This window comes from Chinchilla lanigera, unplaced genomic scaffold (genome assembly GCF_000276665.1).
Source record: "Chinchilla lanigera isolate Chin_1 unplaced genomic scaffold, ChiLan1.0 scaffold00055, whole genome shotgun sequence".
Taxonomy (NCBI): domain Eukaryota; kingdom Metazoa; phylum Chordata; class Mammalia; order Rodentia; family Chinchillidae; genus Chinchilla; species Chinchilla lanigera.
Window position 1 is genome coordinate 11,398,935 of NW_004955456.1, and position 18,827 is coordinate 11,417,761.

At 40.3% G+C, this 18,827-nt stretch overlaps 1 protein-coding gene across 4 annotated transcripts in view; it reads right to left on the minus strand.

Moving 5' to 3' along the window:
• The window catches only part of Auts2 (autism susceptibility candidate 2), a gene marked incomplete in the record, with an annotated part of 1,123,237 nt that extends 1,104,410 nt beyond the window's left edge, over positions 1–18,827 (minus strand). For all 4 annotated transcript variants that reach the window (XM_013520553.1, XM_013520552.1, XM_013520554.1 and 1 more), the window contains 1 exon segment: positions 17,328–18,827. In XM_013520553.1, the coding sequence (XP_013376007.1) occupies positions 17,328–17,627 (300 nt within the window).

Sequence of the window (18,827 nt, forward strand, 5' to 3'; positions counted from 1 at the left end):
ATATAATTTTTTTATTGTGAGACAGTATCTCCCTAATTGCTCAGGCTATGCTCAAACTTACAATTCTCCTGCTTCAGCCTCCTGAGTAGCTGACATCACGGGCATGTACCATTATGTATAGCTACAAATATATTGTAAAGCAAACTTATGGTGTACTGGTCCTCAAAAGCAATAGTACTAAAAAGATGGCTTTACATTCCCATGGCTTATAGGCACTGATGTTGTCTGAGGCTTTTACTTCAATGGAGGAAAAAATCAAGACCAATTCAATTTGGTCTACTGACTTGAAAATGCTGACCCACATTCTGTAACATGCTTCACAGTACAGGTCTTGAAAAATGCTCTAATCAAACTCAACTCAAAAAGACCAAAGATATCTGCTTAACCAGCAATCCACCTAAAATCAGCAGAGCTGCTAGGACAGAGCCAGGCTGGCAGTAAAACCATTTATACAGTATAGGCAAATATTTGGAGTCAGGGAAGTGGGTTGTGACAAGATAGCAATATTACCAGGAGTCAGGCCTAGAACTAACAAAGTTCATCCTCAGAAAACCACTCCCCTTCATGAGAGAGGCAGTGCAGGCCCAGGATTCAGAGTCTGAGTTCAAATCCTCACTCTACAACTTTCTATCTACATTACTATGGGGAAGGTACTTAATATCTCTGTACCTCAACCTCCTTAAATCTGAAATAAGAACACTAATGTTACCTACATCCCAAGATAAGGTTTTGAGAGTTAAATGTGATAACATTTAGTTAAATGAACACAAAAACTCCACAAGCAGTGAGACCTTGATAAAGGGGAGCTGCTGATGATAAATTACTCAAATGGTGGCAGATTCGAACAGTGAAGATTCAGGCTGTTTTCCAATTTGTGTTGACTGGACACTGGAATCCTATATATTCTTAAAACATGTGTTTTGGAAGAACCATACCCATAAACAGGAAAGAAGACAGAAATCCTCAGGTCCAAAAGAATGCCCCATGACTCCTGAGGTCTGGAACAATGGCAACAGGTGCAATGAGAAGCTACCACAGAAGAATACAACATGTGAGTTCTAGATCTGATCTTGTTTCACTACCAATGGTGCGACTTTGAGGAAATTAAAAAACACTTTTTTCAGTTGGCAAATGATGGCTTTGGATAGTTGCCTTCCACTTGTTCTCTCATATCACTCAAGTTTAAAATTAGAATTCCCTGCAGACCCCTGCCCTATCTCTGCCCCTCTTCCTCACTGGCTTCATTTTACCTACATGGCCTCCTACAGGCGCACATACTAAAGCATTCCTTCCTCTTTCCTTCTCTCTTGAATGCTCTTCCCCTGGCTATCCAGTTTTCTTGCTCCCTCATTTCCTTCAGTTTTCCACTCAAATATCACCTCCTTGAATATACCACCCTCTACATAAAACCTGTCACCACCCAACATGTTACATACTTGCTGAATGCCATCAGAACAGATATCTATTTCTCTTATTTACTGCATTATCTCTTGTGCCTAGTACTGTACCCGCTTAGCACACAGAAATGTGCAACCAATATTTTTTCAATGAAAGAATAAACAAAAGAATCCAGATACCTTTTCCTTCCCCAAAAAGAATCTTATCCTAACTTATAAAAACAGGCAGCCAGGCATAGTGGTGCATGTCTGTAATCCAGGACTCTGGGAGGCTGAGGCAGAAGGAGTACAAATCTGAGCCCAGCCTGGGCAATTTAAATGACTTAGTGAGATCCTGTCTCAATATAAATAAAAAAGGACTGAAGATACAGCTTAGTGCAAAGGCCCTGGGTTCAATCCCCAGTACCACAGGAAGGAGGAAGGGAAAGATAAAGGGAAGAAGAGGGAGGAAAAAAGAAATTTTTAAAAAGGTAAAGGATGGAATTTTCTGATTAAATAAGGTCAGAAACACTGCTCAGCTGACCCAGTGTCCCTTAAGGTACCCAAGACACTGCCCAACATGATCTCCAAAGTACCTTACACTAGAAAAGGTCACACATGTTAGACCCCAAGCAGAAACACTATATTTGATAAATGACTCTATTCTGTGATTTTGCTTACTACTGATTAGCAGCTACCAAAAGAACTCTAAAATTCAAAGCATGCCATGTCCTAGAACTGTTGAACACCTAAGATATCTAAACCAGAGAGTAGGGGCCAAGGATACAGCTCAAATATCGCCTGTAAATATGGCACAGTGCCTGTCTGGCAAGCATGAGGTCATGAGTTCAATTCCCTGTACCAAAAAAGAAAAACAAAAATAAACCAGAGAGTAGGACTGCATCTTTCCATGCCCTGTCACATGGTCCCTGTATCTCTAGAACCTATCATTAAGCCTCTTGGTTGTATTAATCTCACTCCTTCTAACAGAAGGAGAAAGAGGGTAATGAACTTGAGATCCATGTAGAGACAGACACTATAAATGGAAGATACTGATTATACAACATGGCAGCCATCTCATGCCTTCCTGACTCTCTTATATAGATTTTCCCCATCTAAGTGATCCTCAAATAAAACCATTTCCAGGTTGGCCCACTTTGGACTCACATTCAGGAAAAAAGAAGTGCAGCGAGTCTAATGGAAAATAACTGCACAAGGCATAAACAGTCAAGAGAAACACTCCTAAGAAGTCAACTGGCTGCAATACTGTGATGGAGACTAACCACAATTAATTGTAAGGGAGATATGAAATACACTCAGCAAACAAGTAAACAGGAGCTTTACAAATTTCTGTCATCCAGACTAGCAGTGCTAAACCAAGCAAGAGTCATCAATTAAAAGCATGGTGACCCATCCTCTAACACCTCTATAACATGCTCTATAGTAATCTAATCTTTAAACTACAGACAATTTAATGCCTTTGTATATCCATATGTTTTCTAATGACACCACTCCTGTCAGTGTGCTACAAGAATGCTTCTTGGAAGATGGAAGTAATGACAAAGCACATCATTGGGAAGGTAATTATATGCAGTACTAACCATTTTTCAATGGCCATATGGGCTGTATTTCAACAACATAATTTCCAAATCAGTCTGAGTATACATATTTCTCTGTTCCTAATCTCAGGCATACCATACTAAACAAAGTAAGAGTATGGCTGAAATATGGACAGTCAATAAATATACAACAAGAATGCTAACGTAATGTTCATTTGCAAACAGTAAATAGAGAATGGCCCTGAGGGAAACTGACACCTATCTTCGCCACATCCATTTTCACAACTATATTTTCTTAAGCAAAAACTTCACAAGACAGGTATTTATAACCACCAGAGGGGCAAGGAAGGACACAAGAAAATGTTTAAAATTCAAAGTTCCTTTTCTTGCTGTTCCTTATTAAATTTACTAACTTAAGTAAGAATAATTTCTCTGTACTTTATTTGTTGGAAGAATTCCTGATCCCTGTTTTATTTACTTCAAAAAGCTTTGTGTTGATCAAAAGAAATAACATTTAGAATGTGATAAAATTTGAGAATCATTGTATTAATTTACTGAGTCATAATGTGAGGAAGTGTCTTAGTTATTTTTCTCATTGTTGAGAGAAAACATCGGATACCTAAAGTTAAAAGAGAAAAGGTTTATTTACCTTACAGTTTGTAGAGGTTTCAGTCCATAAACGGTTGGCTCAAAGGCAGGGTGGCACACGGCAGAAGGGCAACAGTTCATGGTGGACAGAAGGTAGCAAAGCAACAGGGGGTCTTCACAGTGTCTTTCTGCCCCTTATATTGTATCCAAGCTACCATGACTAGGGCCTTGCTAAGTCAATCACTGGACTAATGTAGTAATTACCTGGCCTTAAGCCTAGCACCCTTAATCCTAGCATTGTACCATGAATCAATCACACACTCTAGATTCCGCCATCTCTGGAAAGAAGCCCCACCTATTACCTCATGAGGCTTTGGGGGTACATCTAGACACAAGCCATAAAAGGAAAGTCCTACAGCTTTGGAGAAAGTGTCTTTAAACGTAAACACATGCAATTAAAAATGTTCTTGTAAACATTTTCAGTATTTTTATATTACTTTGAATTATTAAAGTACAATATTACTGTATCTGAACAGTTTTCTTGTTTACTAAATTTCAGGATATGACAAGGCAGGAGAGTACTGCAAGAATTTTTGAGCATGTATGGAGCACTTGGCACTGTCTTTAATATCTACCCTGTCATTTCACTTAAAATGCTGGAAGCTAACTGCATGTCCATCAACATGTAGATGGATAAAAAAAATGTGGTATTTACTATTCTCCCATAAAGACAGATAAAAATGAGGCATTCATAGGAAAATGGATGCACCTTGAGACCATAATGTTAAGTGAAATAAATCAGACACATGCTTAAATACTACACGGTTTCTTTTGAGAAAACCAAAGTATAAATAAAGAGCAAAATAAAAGATAATCAGAAGTAGGGAGATAGAATTTTCTCAGATGGGAAGGAGAACAACAGATGGAAAGAGGGCAAACTGATGAAAAAGGAATTAAAACATGTTGTGTACATACATGTACCAACTCCACACAAGTAATGTAAATATTATGGACTGCAAACATTACGATATTAAAAAAAAAAAAAAGAAATTGTCAAAAAAATTCAAAGTTCTTATCTAAGAGTTTCAATTCTGAGTCAAGCCCTAGAGGTACTACAGAACATGCATTTCACACATACATCAAATTAAAGCATAAGAAATCAACTTTAAAACCCTGGACTTAAAGGCGTGGTTCTGACTGTGCTAGATTTTTACAGTTATAGTTAAATTTCAAAGGACAGTCTTCGATTTGGGTCTCCCTTACAATTACAATCTGTAAAGACAGAACTCTATTTCCTTTTTAGACATGCAAAAGGATAACTGTGCTTACTCAAGTAGTTAGAGGGGAGGGACTGTGTTTCTCAGAGCACGGTGCTTCTAACAAAAAACTGTCACCTCTCTGCAAAAAGAAGACCCTTCAGGGGGGCTGGGGATTTAGCTCAGCGGCAAAGCGCCTGCCTGGCAAGCGCAAGGTCGTGAGTTCAGTTCCCGGTACTGGAGAAAAACAAAAAAAAAAAAAAAAAAGAAGAAGACCCTTCAGGAAAATGTTTAACTTGACTCTTCTTCAATTCACCAAGTGATCTTTTGAAAATTTAGTCTCACCCTGTCCACAACCACCACCACCATCATCACCCAACTGGTCATCATCCATCACCCAGGTCTGAATCCTTAAATCCTAGAGGAAGAACTACGGGGCAGTATAACATAGCCTAGGGGAGATGAGGAAGGGCCTTCACAAGAAGGTATAGTACTCTAATACAGAAGGTGGGCTACACACAAGAAGCAATCTAACACATTCATTAGCATATTCCTTATAGTATAAACAAAATCCCTTGTGGAGTAGGGAATGGAAAGAACAATTTGCAGATGTGCACAGAATAATCAAAAGAAACAATGACAAGGAAATAATGTGACTACTGGTCACCAGGTATATTCAAGAAATACAATCTTGTAGATATCAAGAAAAGCAAAGAGGGCTGAAGATGTAGCTCAATGGTAAAGAGATAACCTAGCAGCATGCTTGAGGCCATGGGTACATACTCTCCAGTACCCACCACCCCAAAAATCAAAGAGCTGTTTAGTGTGGTCCCTTACCAAGAAGAATTGAGTTGCTGTGTAATAGTTTAGAACAAAACAAAAATCTAACACCAGTAATAAGGTCTCTTTTATTGTGCAACAGATTCCCAAACAAATGCCACTATATTAAACTTTTCTAGGAATAGTTTAAAAGCAGACATGACAAAATACTTAGGAATCTATAGCAAAATACACCTTATATGCATGCACTGTGAGCCACTTCTCCAATTTTACACTTTTGTTCCAGGGAGCATAGGAATTCACTGATGAGTTTACAACAGGAACTAGCATACATACAGTGGCCTCAATCTTACGGAGAAATCATTCCAAAAAGGTGAAAAAGGCTCCCAAAACCAGGAAATCTCTAACCTAATCCATACCCCAGAATCAAGACTATCAATAATGTACTATCATTAATATTAATATCATGATTATCATTATTATCATCTGTGATTCTGGAACCAGGTAACACCTGCAGTTAAAAATTAATTCTAGCCGGGCATGGTGGTACACACCTGTAATGCCAGCACTTGGGAGACTGAGACAGGAGGATCACTGCAAGTTAGAGGCCAGCTAGGGCTATACAATGAGTTCAAGGTCAGCCAGAATTGTAGAGAGAGACCCCTATCTGAAAAGAAAAATTAATTCTGGGCTGGAAACATAAATAAAATGATGGTTTTAGCAGGTAGGTTTTGAACTTTGAGTGAATCAATATTAAGTTACATTGCGAAAGTATTTTTAAAACATAATTAAGGGATGTAGAAATGGGTAGATTTGCCAAGTTAAACAGTTTTTTATAGTTCCAGATATTATATAAAATCACCTTTAAACATAGGAACTATTTCTGGAATTATATTCTACTTCACTGAAAACAGTTATATTCCTTCAAGTGAAAGTGACCTGGAACAATTTGGTCCATTATATATTAGATTCATGAAACATTTTAGAACAACACAACTGTCTAACACAGCAGGTTTCAACATCCAGGTGTGAAATCACACCTCCCAGCATACAGCTGAATTATCCCTTTGCCTCTCACCTGCAATTATCATTTGCTCCCTCCCCAGGTAGCTCTCAGCTCCCACAAATCCTCTGAGGCTCACATCTGGAAATTAAAACTCCCTCTGAGGGCTTCATATGCTAGGGGAGAAAGAAGAAGACAAAAACAAAAACTTCATGCTGGCTTAGACAACTTCTGAAAACATCCATTCTTACCACATAAAGGGCAACTTGATAAAATTAAAACATACCATGGCTTAAGATAGGTGTTTTTCAAAACAAAAAGAGAAAATTTACTTCACAGTTCTGGTAGAGGCCAGCTTCCTCCATTAAGGTCAATTCTAAAAATTTAGCAAAGGGTATTTCATCAGTGTAGAGGACATAATTAGATGTTTTGATTAAAGCAGTTTCCTCCCCTGGTTAACAAGATATAACAGATGTCACCAACTTCCCTAATAACAATACAGCCCTGCTTTTGGCATCTTTACAATTTTCAAACTGAACTGTCATATAGAAAAATTATAGCTAGGGTGTCTCTACACAATCCTGACTCTGAAGTGGTTATGACATGCCTGGACTCCCCAATGGAGCAAATATGGAAATCACATTCCATATTCATAGCTGCAAGCCCTCCTTAGCATGCACTCGAAAACCAAGCTCTGAAATCTGAATGGCGCAGGCTTATTCAAATCACCACCAATTATTCCTGGAAGCACCAATCAGTGAGGTATGAAACCTGAACAGAAAATGCAAATCTCACAGTCACTTTCTTCCAGGAGCATGAGAACACATGCACATCTCGGGGAAAGCAACGCCCATCTAAAGTGACTCTACCAACACCTCAGCTTCCCTGCAGAGAGGAAGACTGCTATACTTGGTTTAAAAAAAAAAAAAAAAAAGACTAATATTTTTCACAGCAAGACTCCCCTGATGCATTTGATCCAATTTACAAAAATTCGATTTACACCAATTTTGTCAACATATCAGTCCAGAGTATAAGTAGACATAGGTCTGCATTTTAAATGAGGCACAACCTCCCTGATTGAAGTTCACCTCAAACATTCTGGTTTAACAACTCCATTAATGACATCAAGCACAGATCTTAAGATTACTCAGCCCCATTGTCAGTCACATGTGTTATTTATAGGACAGCATATCAATCATGTCTTCCCCTTATTAGTCCTAAGCTATCTGGTCTGCCAAATTAATACATTCCATTGCTGCTGCAAATCTAAACAATGCTTGATAAAAGATTAAAGAAATAGTTGGGGTTCTCTGCAACCACATACACACCTAGGGAAATTCCTCAATGTCTTTTTATTTGCATATTTGGCTGCCTGTCCCCTGCAGTAAAGATGTAAGGAACAATGCTCAGGTATCCTACTTTATGGTTTGCATTTAATTCAGGGTGTCAATCTGCTTCCGTTTTAATTATATCCATCTTGATATGTTATTACAATACCATGAAAACTTTTCATTACATGAATGGTTATAAATATATACACATGACAAACAGTTGTTATAAATTTTCTGGTTCAGCAATAAACAGACAAGATGCCTTAGCCAACACATCATGTGGATTTAATATTTTGAATCTTTCCTCAGAAGAAAGTTTGGTTTAGTCTTCAACTCAAACATATTCTGAAGTTCCCTTGTTTCTTATGTTCTGTTATGAATGTTAAGCCAATCTGAGTTTCTTTCCCTAGATTGCTAAACTGAAGAAAATGCCCTCCTCAAAAAAAGAGATGTTAAAACTGTATCTGGCCACACTGAGATCATCTTATGTCCAAATAATTATTTTATCTTTCCATTAGACATTCAAGAATAAGAAACCATAATATTCTCACCCTAATATTTATATTTTCTTTTAAATCTTCATCAGGGAGAGGTAACAGTGGCAATTTAAAAAAAGGTTCTTGATATTAACAACCAGAACATTAGTTAGAGAAAAAAGTTTTACAATCATAGGTGCTCACCATATAGGTGCACCATTATTTTTGTTTCCAACAACTTCCACCCACAATTTTCTATGGGACCCACCCAGGACCAGTAAGGAAAAAGCAGAAAGTCTCCTCATTTCTCTGGATAACAGTCAGAGCTCAACCCCCACTGCGATCTGGAGCAGGTCAATTAAGCCCTGTGCACCACGCTTTCATCTGCAAACTGAGAAATGATAAAGGTATCTGTGCCTCAGATGCTACAGCAGTTTAGAAAACACATCAGGTAGCAATGGCTGAGGTGTAACGGACTAAAAGTTCAGGTACTAACTGAAAAAGTTCAGGTACTAACTTTAGGATAATAGCTCCTAAAGATTTAGCTCTGTGCATTAACCTCAAAACTGTAATTTTTACAAGTAACCAAAGTGATCACCATAATAAACATGGAAGGAGTAAACTCAAACACATGACAGTGCACCATAACAAAAAATGCTTATTTCTCCCATTTGCTCTAGGGAAAGTATAATTTCATTTAAACTATATAAGATCATTTGTTAGAAAGGCACAACCCTGACTTTTATTATTTTTGCCAATTTAACACATACAGAGCTTATGTCTCTGGAATTTCTATCATGGCTGGAAAACAAGTTAATAATCTAATAAGATAATCTAATGTCAAACTACTGTGTTTATCTACATCTCCATTCTCTTTGGGTTTCTTTTGCCATCTGCATATGTAATTCAGTTAAACTATTCACTGAACAATGGTTAACCAGCAACTGCTAGCCATAAGCATTAACTAAATGAAGACCTAAAAGAAAAAAGTCCATTTCATCATAACCATTGAGGGGTAACTGTAATATTTGATTATAATCTCTTAATTATTTGTTTTAAATTCTAAACTACCACTGCCATCAGAAATTGTACAAAAGTCTAAAATAAGGGTAGGTTTACAGACAACAAGAAAAGTCACATCTCTCATCTCTTAATATTACAACTTGACCCTTGACAGCCTCAGATTCAGAAATCAGTTTGAAAGTATCAAATTTCACCCATATAACCAAAAGTCACAGTCTGTCTTTCCAGGCTGGGCTTCAGTGAGTAGCAACCATACAGTACTTATATCATGAACGTTTTCTGCCAAAAATTAATCCCAACCTGCATTAGCCATTTTCCATTATTTATTCAGGCTTTCCCCTAGTCTGTGACTCCAATTTTAGTGAATATAGGTTTTCTATGGCCCTGAAGGTATTAAGGAGGTATAGCACCATGAGGAAAAGTAAAATGCCAAAATGAAAATAAAATATTTGTACATAGTTAGCAATTTGTCATTTTTGTTCTGGCAAACTAGAGTTCAGATAAAAACTAAGAAATCATAAAAATGAGCTAAAATAGCCCAGAAAATCATGGCAAGTAATGCACCTTCACAGAACTAACATCATACTCCCTCAAATTATCAATGTTCAAATAATGAAAGTTTAGAAATTTTGAAGTTTCTACATTTTATCCACAACTTTCTAAATCTACTACCTTCTATTATCTACATCCATAACTTTCACAGAGCTACAGTAAAGGAAGGAGAGATGTTAGAGTGGCAAGTCACAAGTGGGATCACTTACCTAAGTGGACCTTAAATTAAGATTGCCGCATATACTAATGTATGAAATAAACATTTCCAAAGAAGGTGGCAGTTCATGATGCTAAGTCCCCAGATGTCCTTAAAACTAATGGGTCAGAGATCTGAACAGGACTATGACACAGAAGAGTACACTTGCTTAGTCCCTTCCAAACTAAGCAAATGCAGTCAGATGATGTGAAATTCACTCCTTCACTCCTGTTACAAACAGCCTAAAGACCTATTCTTTGTAACCTTACAATGACCTGTATTGACAGGTACCAAGACATATATACAAACTACCTCTGCCCTGAAAAAAAGAAAGAAAACACACTAAGGTCCTCAGGCTTACTTTCTGTCTCCCCTCCTAAGGAAAAGTCCACGAAACAGGTACAGATTAAATACAAGAAACAGTTCTGCAACAGCTAACAATCTTCCTAAATTGTTTTTGATTGTCTTATGTTTTGTTTCATCAAAGTAATTACCATCTTTTCTTCCTAATTTCAGTTATTTGAGTTTTCAGATCTGTCCATCTCTCTTTCTCCTCTCTGTCTCTGACTGTGTGTGTGTGTGTGAGAGAGAGAGAGAGAGAGAAACACACACACACACACTGAGGATTTTTCTCACATAGTTGCTATCACAATTACCAAGTTGTTTTTTTTTTTCCTAAATCTGCAGTATATTATGTTTAATCCTAAATGGGGAGGGGCCTACTTCTTAAGAGAAAAAAAATAGCATATAGCACAAAGCACTCACATAGATACATTTAGTATATTAGGAATCCTATTCAGAATAGGAGTAAAATAAAACTCACCCATGTACACTCACACACACTCCACCAGGAAGTAACTACTATTATCAATCCTCTTACTCCCACTTTCAAATCTTATAGTCCTCAGGACCTAAATTATTCCTTAACTCCTCCATTGTTAACTTCCATTTGGGGACTTTATTTCTAATCCTAACATGCTCTCAAACTAAATAGCCACCATTTACTTTTGACAGTGCATACAACTGTTGTATAGAAGGGTTTCAGGATCTATCACCTGCAATGCTCCCTGAATCAAATTTTTTAACACTTTTCCAACATAGAAAGCTAACACCACTAAGAAAGGATCAAAAGCACAATCACTAACTTTGTGATTCTTTTTTAAAATCTTATTAATTTATATCCTGCTATTCCCCAAAACTAGCTGACATAATTACTTCAGCTAACAGGAGCCACATGGAATCGCCCCATCACAACCTTTGACCTCATCTCACATAAATATCCTCCAGCGATACACTGCCTTATAGAGTAAAATACTACATTCAGTAAGTATGGTAAAATTACTGAATTCATAATCAGACACACTATTCACACTTTTCCTTGTTTCCAAACCTTATCATTAGGAACTCTCTAAACCCTAAAGATATGTATACTATCAAAAGTGAAATGCTGAAACTGACCCACCAGCCCATGGCCAAACTTTCCAAGACAGAAAGTGAAACACGCAACCCAAAGGGCTCCACAGCTTTCCCTGGCTCTGTAGCAGCAGAAGACAGGTTCTGACCCTTTTTGAATTACCACTTCATACATGGCAAGCAAAAGGTGGCAAACCTGAAATCTTTGTTTTAACATCAATGTCAACCCACTTTCTCATTCTTTTCAAGGTTGCTAAAACAGCAATACATGAAACTAGAAAGGACTAAGTGAAGAAAAAACACATTGGCTGGAGGGCAGCTTGGTGGCATCAGAATTGGGCTGCTATCACATTGAAAAGAGATATTAATGAGAATCATTCGCCAAAACTTACCTCATGTGGGATTTCTAACAATCAGTTAAAAGGCTGGCACCAGGCAGAAGAGATGAGGAGAAAAAGATGTGAACTCATCTCCCTCACTATTTACATACCACGGTCGCTTAACCACACCTGCTTAAGCAATAGCCTCCCACAGGACTACAAGCCTTTGTGCCTAATTTTTTCAAATTGTCTACTATCAGTCCACTCATCCTAAACTCAGACATTCCAAACTCCAAGATCTGGAAGAAATGGTATGCTCTGGAGTAGCTTTATCCAAGAGAAATACCATGTAAGCCACACATGCCAGTTGAAATGGTCTAGCAGCAGCATCAAAAAGTGACAGAGGTAAACTTATTTTAGTATATTTTACTTAACCCAGTATCACCAACATATCATTTCAACATATAATATGAAACAATTAAGCTATTTTTCCTTTTTTAAAATCTTGTCTAGTATTTCCCAAACTGGATTACAGGTTACAATGCTGAGACTAATCAGGCACTGTGGCCAAATAAACTTAAGAAATAAGGCAACTTGCATGACCTTCTCTGATATTCAGAACTCATATTCACATAATAAAGTTCTTCAATTCTGACAGAAAAAATCATTCATTTAATTTCACCCAAATCATTAATTATAAAACCTATTGGAGGGCAGATCACCCTGTTTTGGTCTGGAACACAAGCTATGAGTATCCTGTAATGCTATGTTCATTTCCAGCTTGAGAACTTTTTCTCTAGTCTAAGTCTTTCCACTAATGGATAAAGAAAATGTTTTCTGAAAGCTAACTTCCTATGAAAGGTCACACAACTACTTAGAAGACCCATGCCTGCACAGGTCTCTTGACCCTTAACACACACTCCTTTTACTTTACTATGCATTTTTATAAGCCCTTCCTTAATCCAAGTCCTAATCACAGAGCATCTTCTCACTGGACTGATTTCTGTGCCTTCCTCAATATTCCTTCAGTATGCTCTCCTGTCCTGCAATCCTATCCTATCTATCCAATAACTTCATCCTTCTAAGGACCCATTTTCTCTGTTAAGAATTCTGCCTACCTCACTACCCTGTCTCTGAAAACAGGTTGCAATATGTTTCAAAATTATTTTGTAGGTGTTCGATTTAATTTATCAATTAAACTGCAAAATTCAAGTTGCTCTCTATATATTTTAGGCTCCTCTGTACTCCTAGTATCTTGCACTTATTAAGCAATCCATAATATCTGGTGACTGATATATGGAACATCATTAATGTTTTTAAACAACTAAGGTTTGTCTATAATAATTAGATCCTATTTACACAGCATATTATAAGTACATAAAATTTTGTATAGCCTGCTTAAGAGTACTGATGTCCTGAAGCAGGGCTAGGACATTAGGACCACATAAAATTCTTGATTTGATCTTCTACCCATCAGAAATGAGTTTTCTTTCATTTTCACAAGACTGCAAGACTCCAGAAAGCCTCTTGTCTGCTGATTTCACCAATTTCATCTTTTTTTTCCTTGGTCAGCTTTACTGATGGAGGATGCCCAAAGAACCCAACAGACGAAAGAGGAATAAAGGGGAAAATATTGGATTTGCAAAGTCAAATTTTCATTCATGAAGCTCATAATGCTTCCTAATAACAAACTACATAGAAACCCAAAGGAGAACAGAAAGGTATCATTATCTAGTACATCAGGACACACTGACAGTACTAGGACCCCAACATTCCCATATATAATTTGACTGCGAAAAGGCAACTGGTTTTTGTTTTTTTTTTTAACTAGCCATGATATATCAGGGGATATTTGCTCTCATCTTGTCATTCAAAGAATATATAAATAAACAATGCCCTATCCAAATAGTAATTCTACTTCTCAACTGCATAATGAAAAGAACACCACATTCAACTTTCGCCTCCTCACCTACCCTCTTATCTTCTGTCATGAGACTCTTCATAATCACACACTTGAACTTCAGGGCACAATTACTCAAGACAAGTGTCTCGGCAGAATATGAAACTACCTCAGCCAGTTTCACTAGCTTTAAAGTATGGGACCTGTCAAACTACCTTCAAAGCTTTCATCATCTTAAATAAGGTTCCAACAGTACTAAAGAAGGATCAGCATGCAATGTAGGCTCTCAGTAGACAAGTTTATTACTTTTACTTCAGTCCTCGGTATCACCATAGCTAGACTGGAACTCCTTATATCAACACATTTCACTATGAGTTAGGAGCCTCTTTTTAAAAAGGGAAGCCCACAAACCACGAAGTCAAAGAGTTCATTATCACACCCATAGTATGTTCCTCCACAGTTTGTTAGCTATTGCTTTTAACTGGCACAAGCTATAAGCCTAGCTGTTCAAGGCAGTATTTCTGGTTTCTTATCACAACATCATACCAGCAGCGGCCTTGATGATACTTGGTGACAACTGTTTTCACTTCCAAACACAAGGCACCAAAACACACTGTGTATTTAGGGTAACTCTTCATATCTATAATACTCTTAACATTTACAAACATGTTCTTAACATACATTTCTAAATTCATAGTTTAGTTGTCTGTTCTCTAATAAGCCCTCACATTTCTCGGTCGTAGTTCAACAAATCTCCCAAACTGTGCACCATGGAACATCGAAGGTTTTATTTGAGAGATCACTAGACACCTATGTTCTAACCATCCGACATGGACTCAGTGTGATAACAAGCAGCCTATATATCTACCTTTTTCCAAAGAACCAGACAAATATGCATGATCTTTCCCCACTGTGTGCTTTTAATCTAAAAATGTTATTAACAACTTTCCTATGAAAGTTGGGCCTTTTATAGGAAACACTGAGAAGATATTTGACATAAGGAACTGTTCATGTATTTAGGAGCGATAATGGCATTATGGGGTTTTTTGAGACACTACAATTTAGAGACACATAGAAATATTTATAGATGAGATCATATCACACAGGGGGTGGGGTGACTATAGAAGAAAACTACAGAAGAAGCAAGATGAGAGATGACTTGGTAGTAGTTGACCCTGGTGTTGGGTACATAGGGTTTATTTTACTGCTTGGTCTATTTTTGTATATGTTCACATTCTTATATAAATTTTTAAATAAACTTTTTAAAAAATTAGGCTTTTTATACCTATGCATAGATATGTATAAGATATTAAATAGAAAGGTGATTTAGTATTCAGCTGACCAAAGTAACATGGGTTTTAAATCTAGATAAGTAGCAGAAAACCTAATTGCAGCAAGTAAAGAAATGGTACTTATGGTACATTTTGAACTTGGTCTTCTTTAAAAAAGTTTTTTAAGCTAAAAAGAAAACTAGAATGGGCATATTTTCTCTCAAAAACCAAATGGATATAGTACATAGATACAGATACATCACCAGCCCAGTCAAACAACTACATACCACAAATAAAACAATCAGAGACAAATGTATATGATCCCTCTCTATGCAACCTTTGAAAATGATCATGGAAATCCAGATGGGCCACGCAGAGGTGCAGAATAACCATGCAAAAAGCAGAACCACTTGTAACCAGCTCTTACAAGTAAGTACCTTCCTAAGCAATGATGAACCAAATGCTTAGGATATGTGCTGCAGGTTCAATTCCTACTGTAAAGCAAGACAGAGAAACAGGTTACACCTTACAGTTCCCACTCACCTTTGCGAAGTGAAAGCTACACTTAGAATTACCCTAAGTGGCAAGCCTCAACACAAATATTTTAGCCAATTCAGCAACAGTTCTAGAACCAAAGGGTAACTGATTCAGTCACTAACACCAAAATCTATGGTCACCACCAATAAATACCATCACCCTCCTTTTCTCCCAACTACTGGCAACAACCAGCACCATAACTCCAACCAAAAGTAGTTCACAGAAAAGAACACTGACAGGAAAAATGCCTTTTGAAAAATACTTAAACTTGACATTCAAACATACAGAACCAGCAATCTAAACCTGCACAGTTAGTGTATATGAGATTTAAGCTTTCATTAACAAAGCTTGCATGTGCACATCTGAAACAATACCACAATGAGAGCAAAAAAACACCAAAAGGAAAGGAAAAAGTTTCCTTCAGGAACCCCAAACCATCACATCAGGTGCATAAAAAGCTAAAAAGCAACTCACATCTTAGTTTTGTGCTTAAGAAAGCTGGACGAACTCTACAAAACCTAAAGCCTTCCGTGTGCAGGGTGTGTATTGGGGGTGGGGATAGGGAGGTAGTGGGAGGTGAGGGAGGAAAGAAGGCGGTTAAATTTATAGAGGCCAATGACCAATCCTAGCACCAAATCAGAACAGTCCAGGCAAAGATACTTTCCAGTGACCCCTGGACAGTCTTCCTGAAGCTCCCCATTCCCAACAAACCCCCCCTCCCCAGGAGCCTCTTAGCCAGCAGGAAAATGTGCATTTGAAAATGAACACTGCCTGCAGGTGCCTAAGGAATAAAGACACACACACACACACACACACACACACACACACAAAGCCACTTAGGAAGGAGTAAAACACACACACACAAAAAAAGGAAAGGGACAATTGGTGACAAGCCCTTCAGCAACCAGCTAGGATTTTATTCTTTGCTTCCACCAGTGCTCCCTAGTGTACCTTTTTCTGTCCTTCAACTAAATTACTCGTGTACACACACACACATACGTGTATGTGTATAGATAATATTATAATTAACCCTTTCTGCAATAGACCCTCATTCAGAATACAGAAAGATATTCCATCCTTTCCTCTTCTCTCCCCTCCTCCCTCCTTTCTCCTATCCAGGAGAAAACGCCCCCTTCCCCAGCTTCGCCAAAAAAAAAAAAAAAAAGAAAAAAAAAAAAAAAAAAACCCGGCGGGGTAGGGTTGGGGGGGCGGTTGGCAAAGAAACGACAAAACCCCATCAGTCTCCGGGTCCGGAGGACATCCAGGAAAGGTATACACCAGACAGACACACACGGACATACGGTACTGGAGAAAGCACACACAGAACCATCCACAGGCGCCCCAAACCCAGCAAAGAGACTTCCACTAGCCAAGAAGCCATGATTGGGGAGGGAGAGGAGGAAGGAGTAGGGGCAGAGCTATCGGTGGAGAGGGGGCGCATTGTTGTGATGCCTGAACCCCTTTCTTTCTGCCCATCTGCTGTGTAGGGGGTGCACGGAGGGGGCGCAGGGGAAAGGCGAGCAACAACGAGCAAACCAGGAGACCAGGCACGGTTTTGCGATTCCCTCCTGCTGCCTGTCTGCTCGCGCCCCCCACTCCCCCCAACAATAAGACCTCAGCCTAGACAGACAGACAGACAGCTCTGAGCACCGCGGGCGAAGCTGGGGACCCCGGGCGCAGCCGAGTGGGGTCATGCATAAAGGGAAACCGGGGAGAAGGGGGGAAAGGAAGGGGGGACCCCCTTACCTCCAGCGCTTCAAAAGTGACAAAGCTGGTCATGGCAAATCCATCAATGATGTCCTCTTCGGCCGAGGTGGACTCTCTCCGCTTCCTCCGCGGGGGTCTGGGCCGGGACGGGGCGGAGGACGGGGGCTTCCCATTGTCTTCCTTGTCGGAGCCAGACGACGAGGCGAGTGAGGGCGCCCGGGTCCGGCCAGCCCCTCCGCCGCCGGCCCCTAGCCCGCCCCGGGAGCGCCTCTCCCGATCTCGCTGCGACCGCGACCGCCGCTTTTTGCGGAGTCCATGGCCCCGCGTCGGGCCATCCATGGCTGTGCCGCGCCGGGGTCCCCCCGCTTGCCTGCTGCCCGCCACAGGCTCCGGCCGCGGCCACACACACTCACACACACGCACACCAAAAAAAAATTGACACTGAGCCCTCCCTCCCCCGATCACGGCTTCCCTCCGCCTGGAGGAGGGCGCGGGGGAGACGGCGGCCGAAAGAAGGGAGAGAGGGGAAGAAAGAGAGGAGAAAGAAAAGGGGGAAGGGGCGGGGAGAGGGGAGGAGGGACGGGGGGCGCAGAGCCCAAGTGTGGGGCTCCCCGCCGCACCGGGGTCGGAGATGCCTGGGAGCAGCGCCGAGCAAAGTAATGGCTGAACACACAGGTCTCCTTTAGAGGGGAAAAAAAATAACTCACCAAGCAGGCAATAAATCAGAATAGCGGAATGCTTTGATCAAGAGACTGGGAGGCTCCGGGGAGCCCTCCCCGCGGCCATTCTCCGCCGCGCCCCCCCAAAACGCCTGCACACCCTCTTCCCCCCGCCCCACCCCCAGGATCCAAAATCGGGTCCGAAAAGGTCGCGGGAAAAGTGGGGGCAATGAACTTGAAAACAACACCCCCCCTCCGGCCACCTCTCACACACGCCTGGGAGAAAACTCACTCCCAGGCTGCAAAATTTTTAAGAAATTGCATCCACGGGAGACCAGGGCTGGGGAGCGATCGGAGAGGGGCGAGACCCCCTCCCTGGGAAGGAAGCATAATAATAATAATGCAATCATTAGCGGAGGAGAGGGCGAAACTGCGAAGGGGTTGGAGAAAGGAGGCGCAGGAAGAGGAGGAAGGAGGATGCTGGAGCAGTTGTGGGGTTTGCTTTTCGGTCTTCGAGGGGGGAGGAGAGAAGAAAGAAGAGAAGAAGCAAACCCTGACGCTGCCGCCCGCCCCCCCCTCACACACACACACACCCTGCCTCACAAAAAATATTTTTCCCAGTCCCAGAGAAGAGGTCACCGTTCCTCAGAAAAATAATAATAATCGGGGAGGGGGTGAGCCAGTCAGTCAGCCGATGAGGAAAGCAGAAAGAAATCTCCAGCGAGAGACACCGGTGTGCCCGTGCCGCCGCCGCCGCCTCTCCTCGTCGCCCGCCGGAGGGAGAAGCGCTGACGGAAACGCCGCTCTCGCCGCTAACGCTGCCGCCGCCGCTGCCGCCGCGAAAGCCCCGAGCTGGACGGTGCACGGCGTGTCCCCGGGC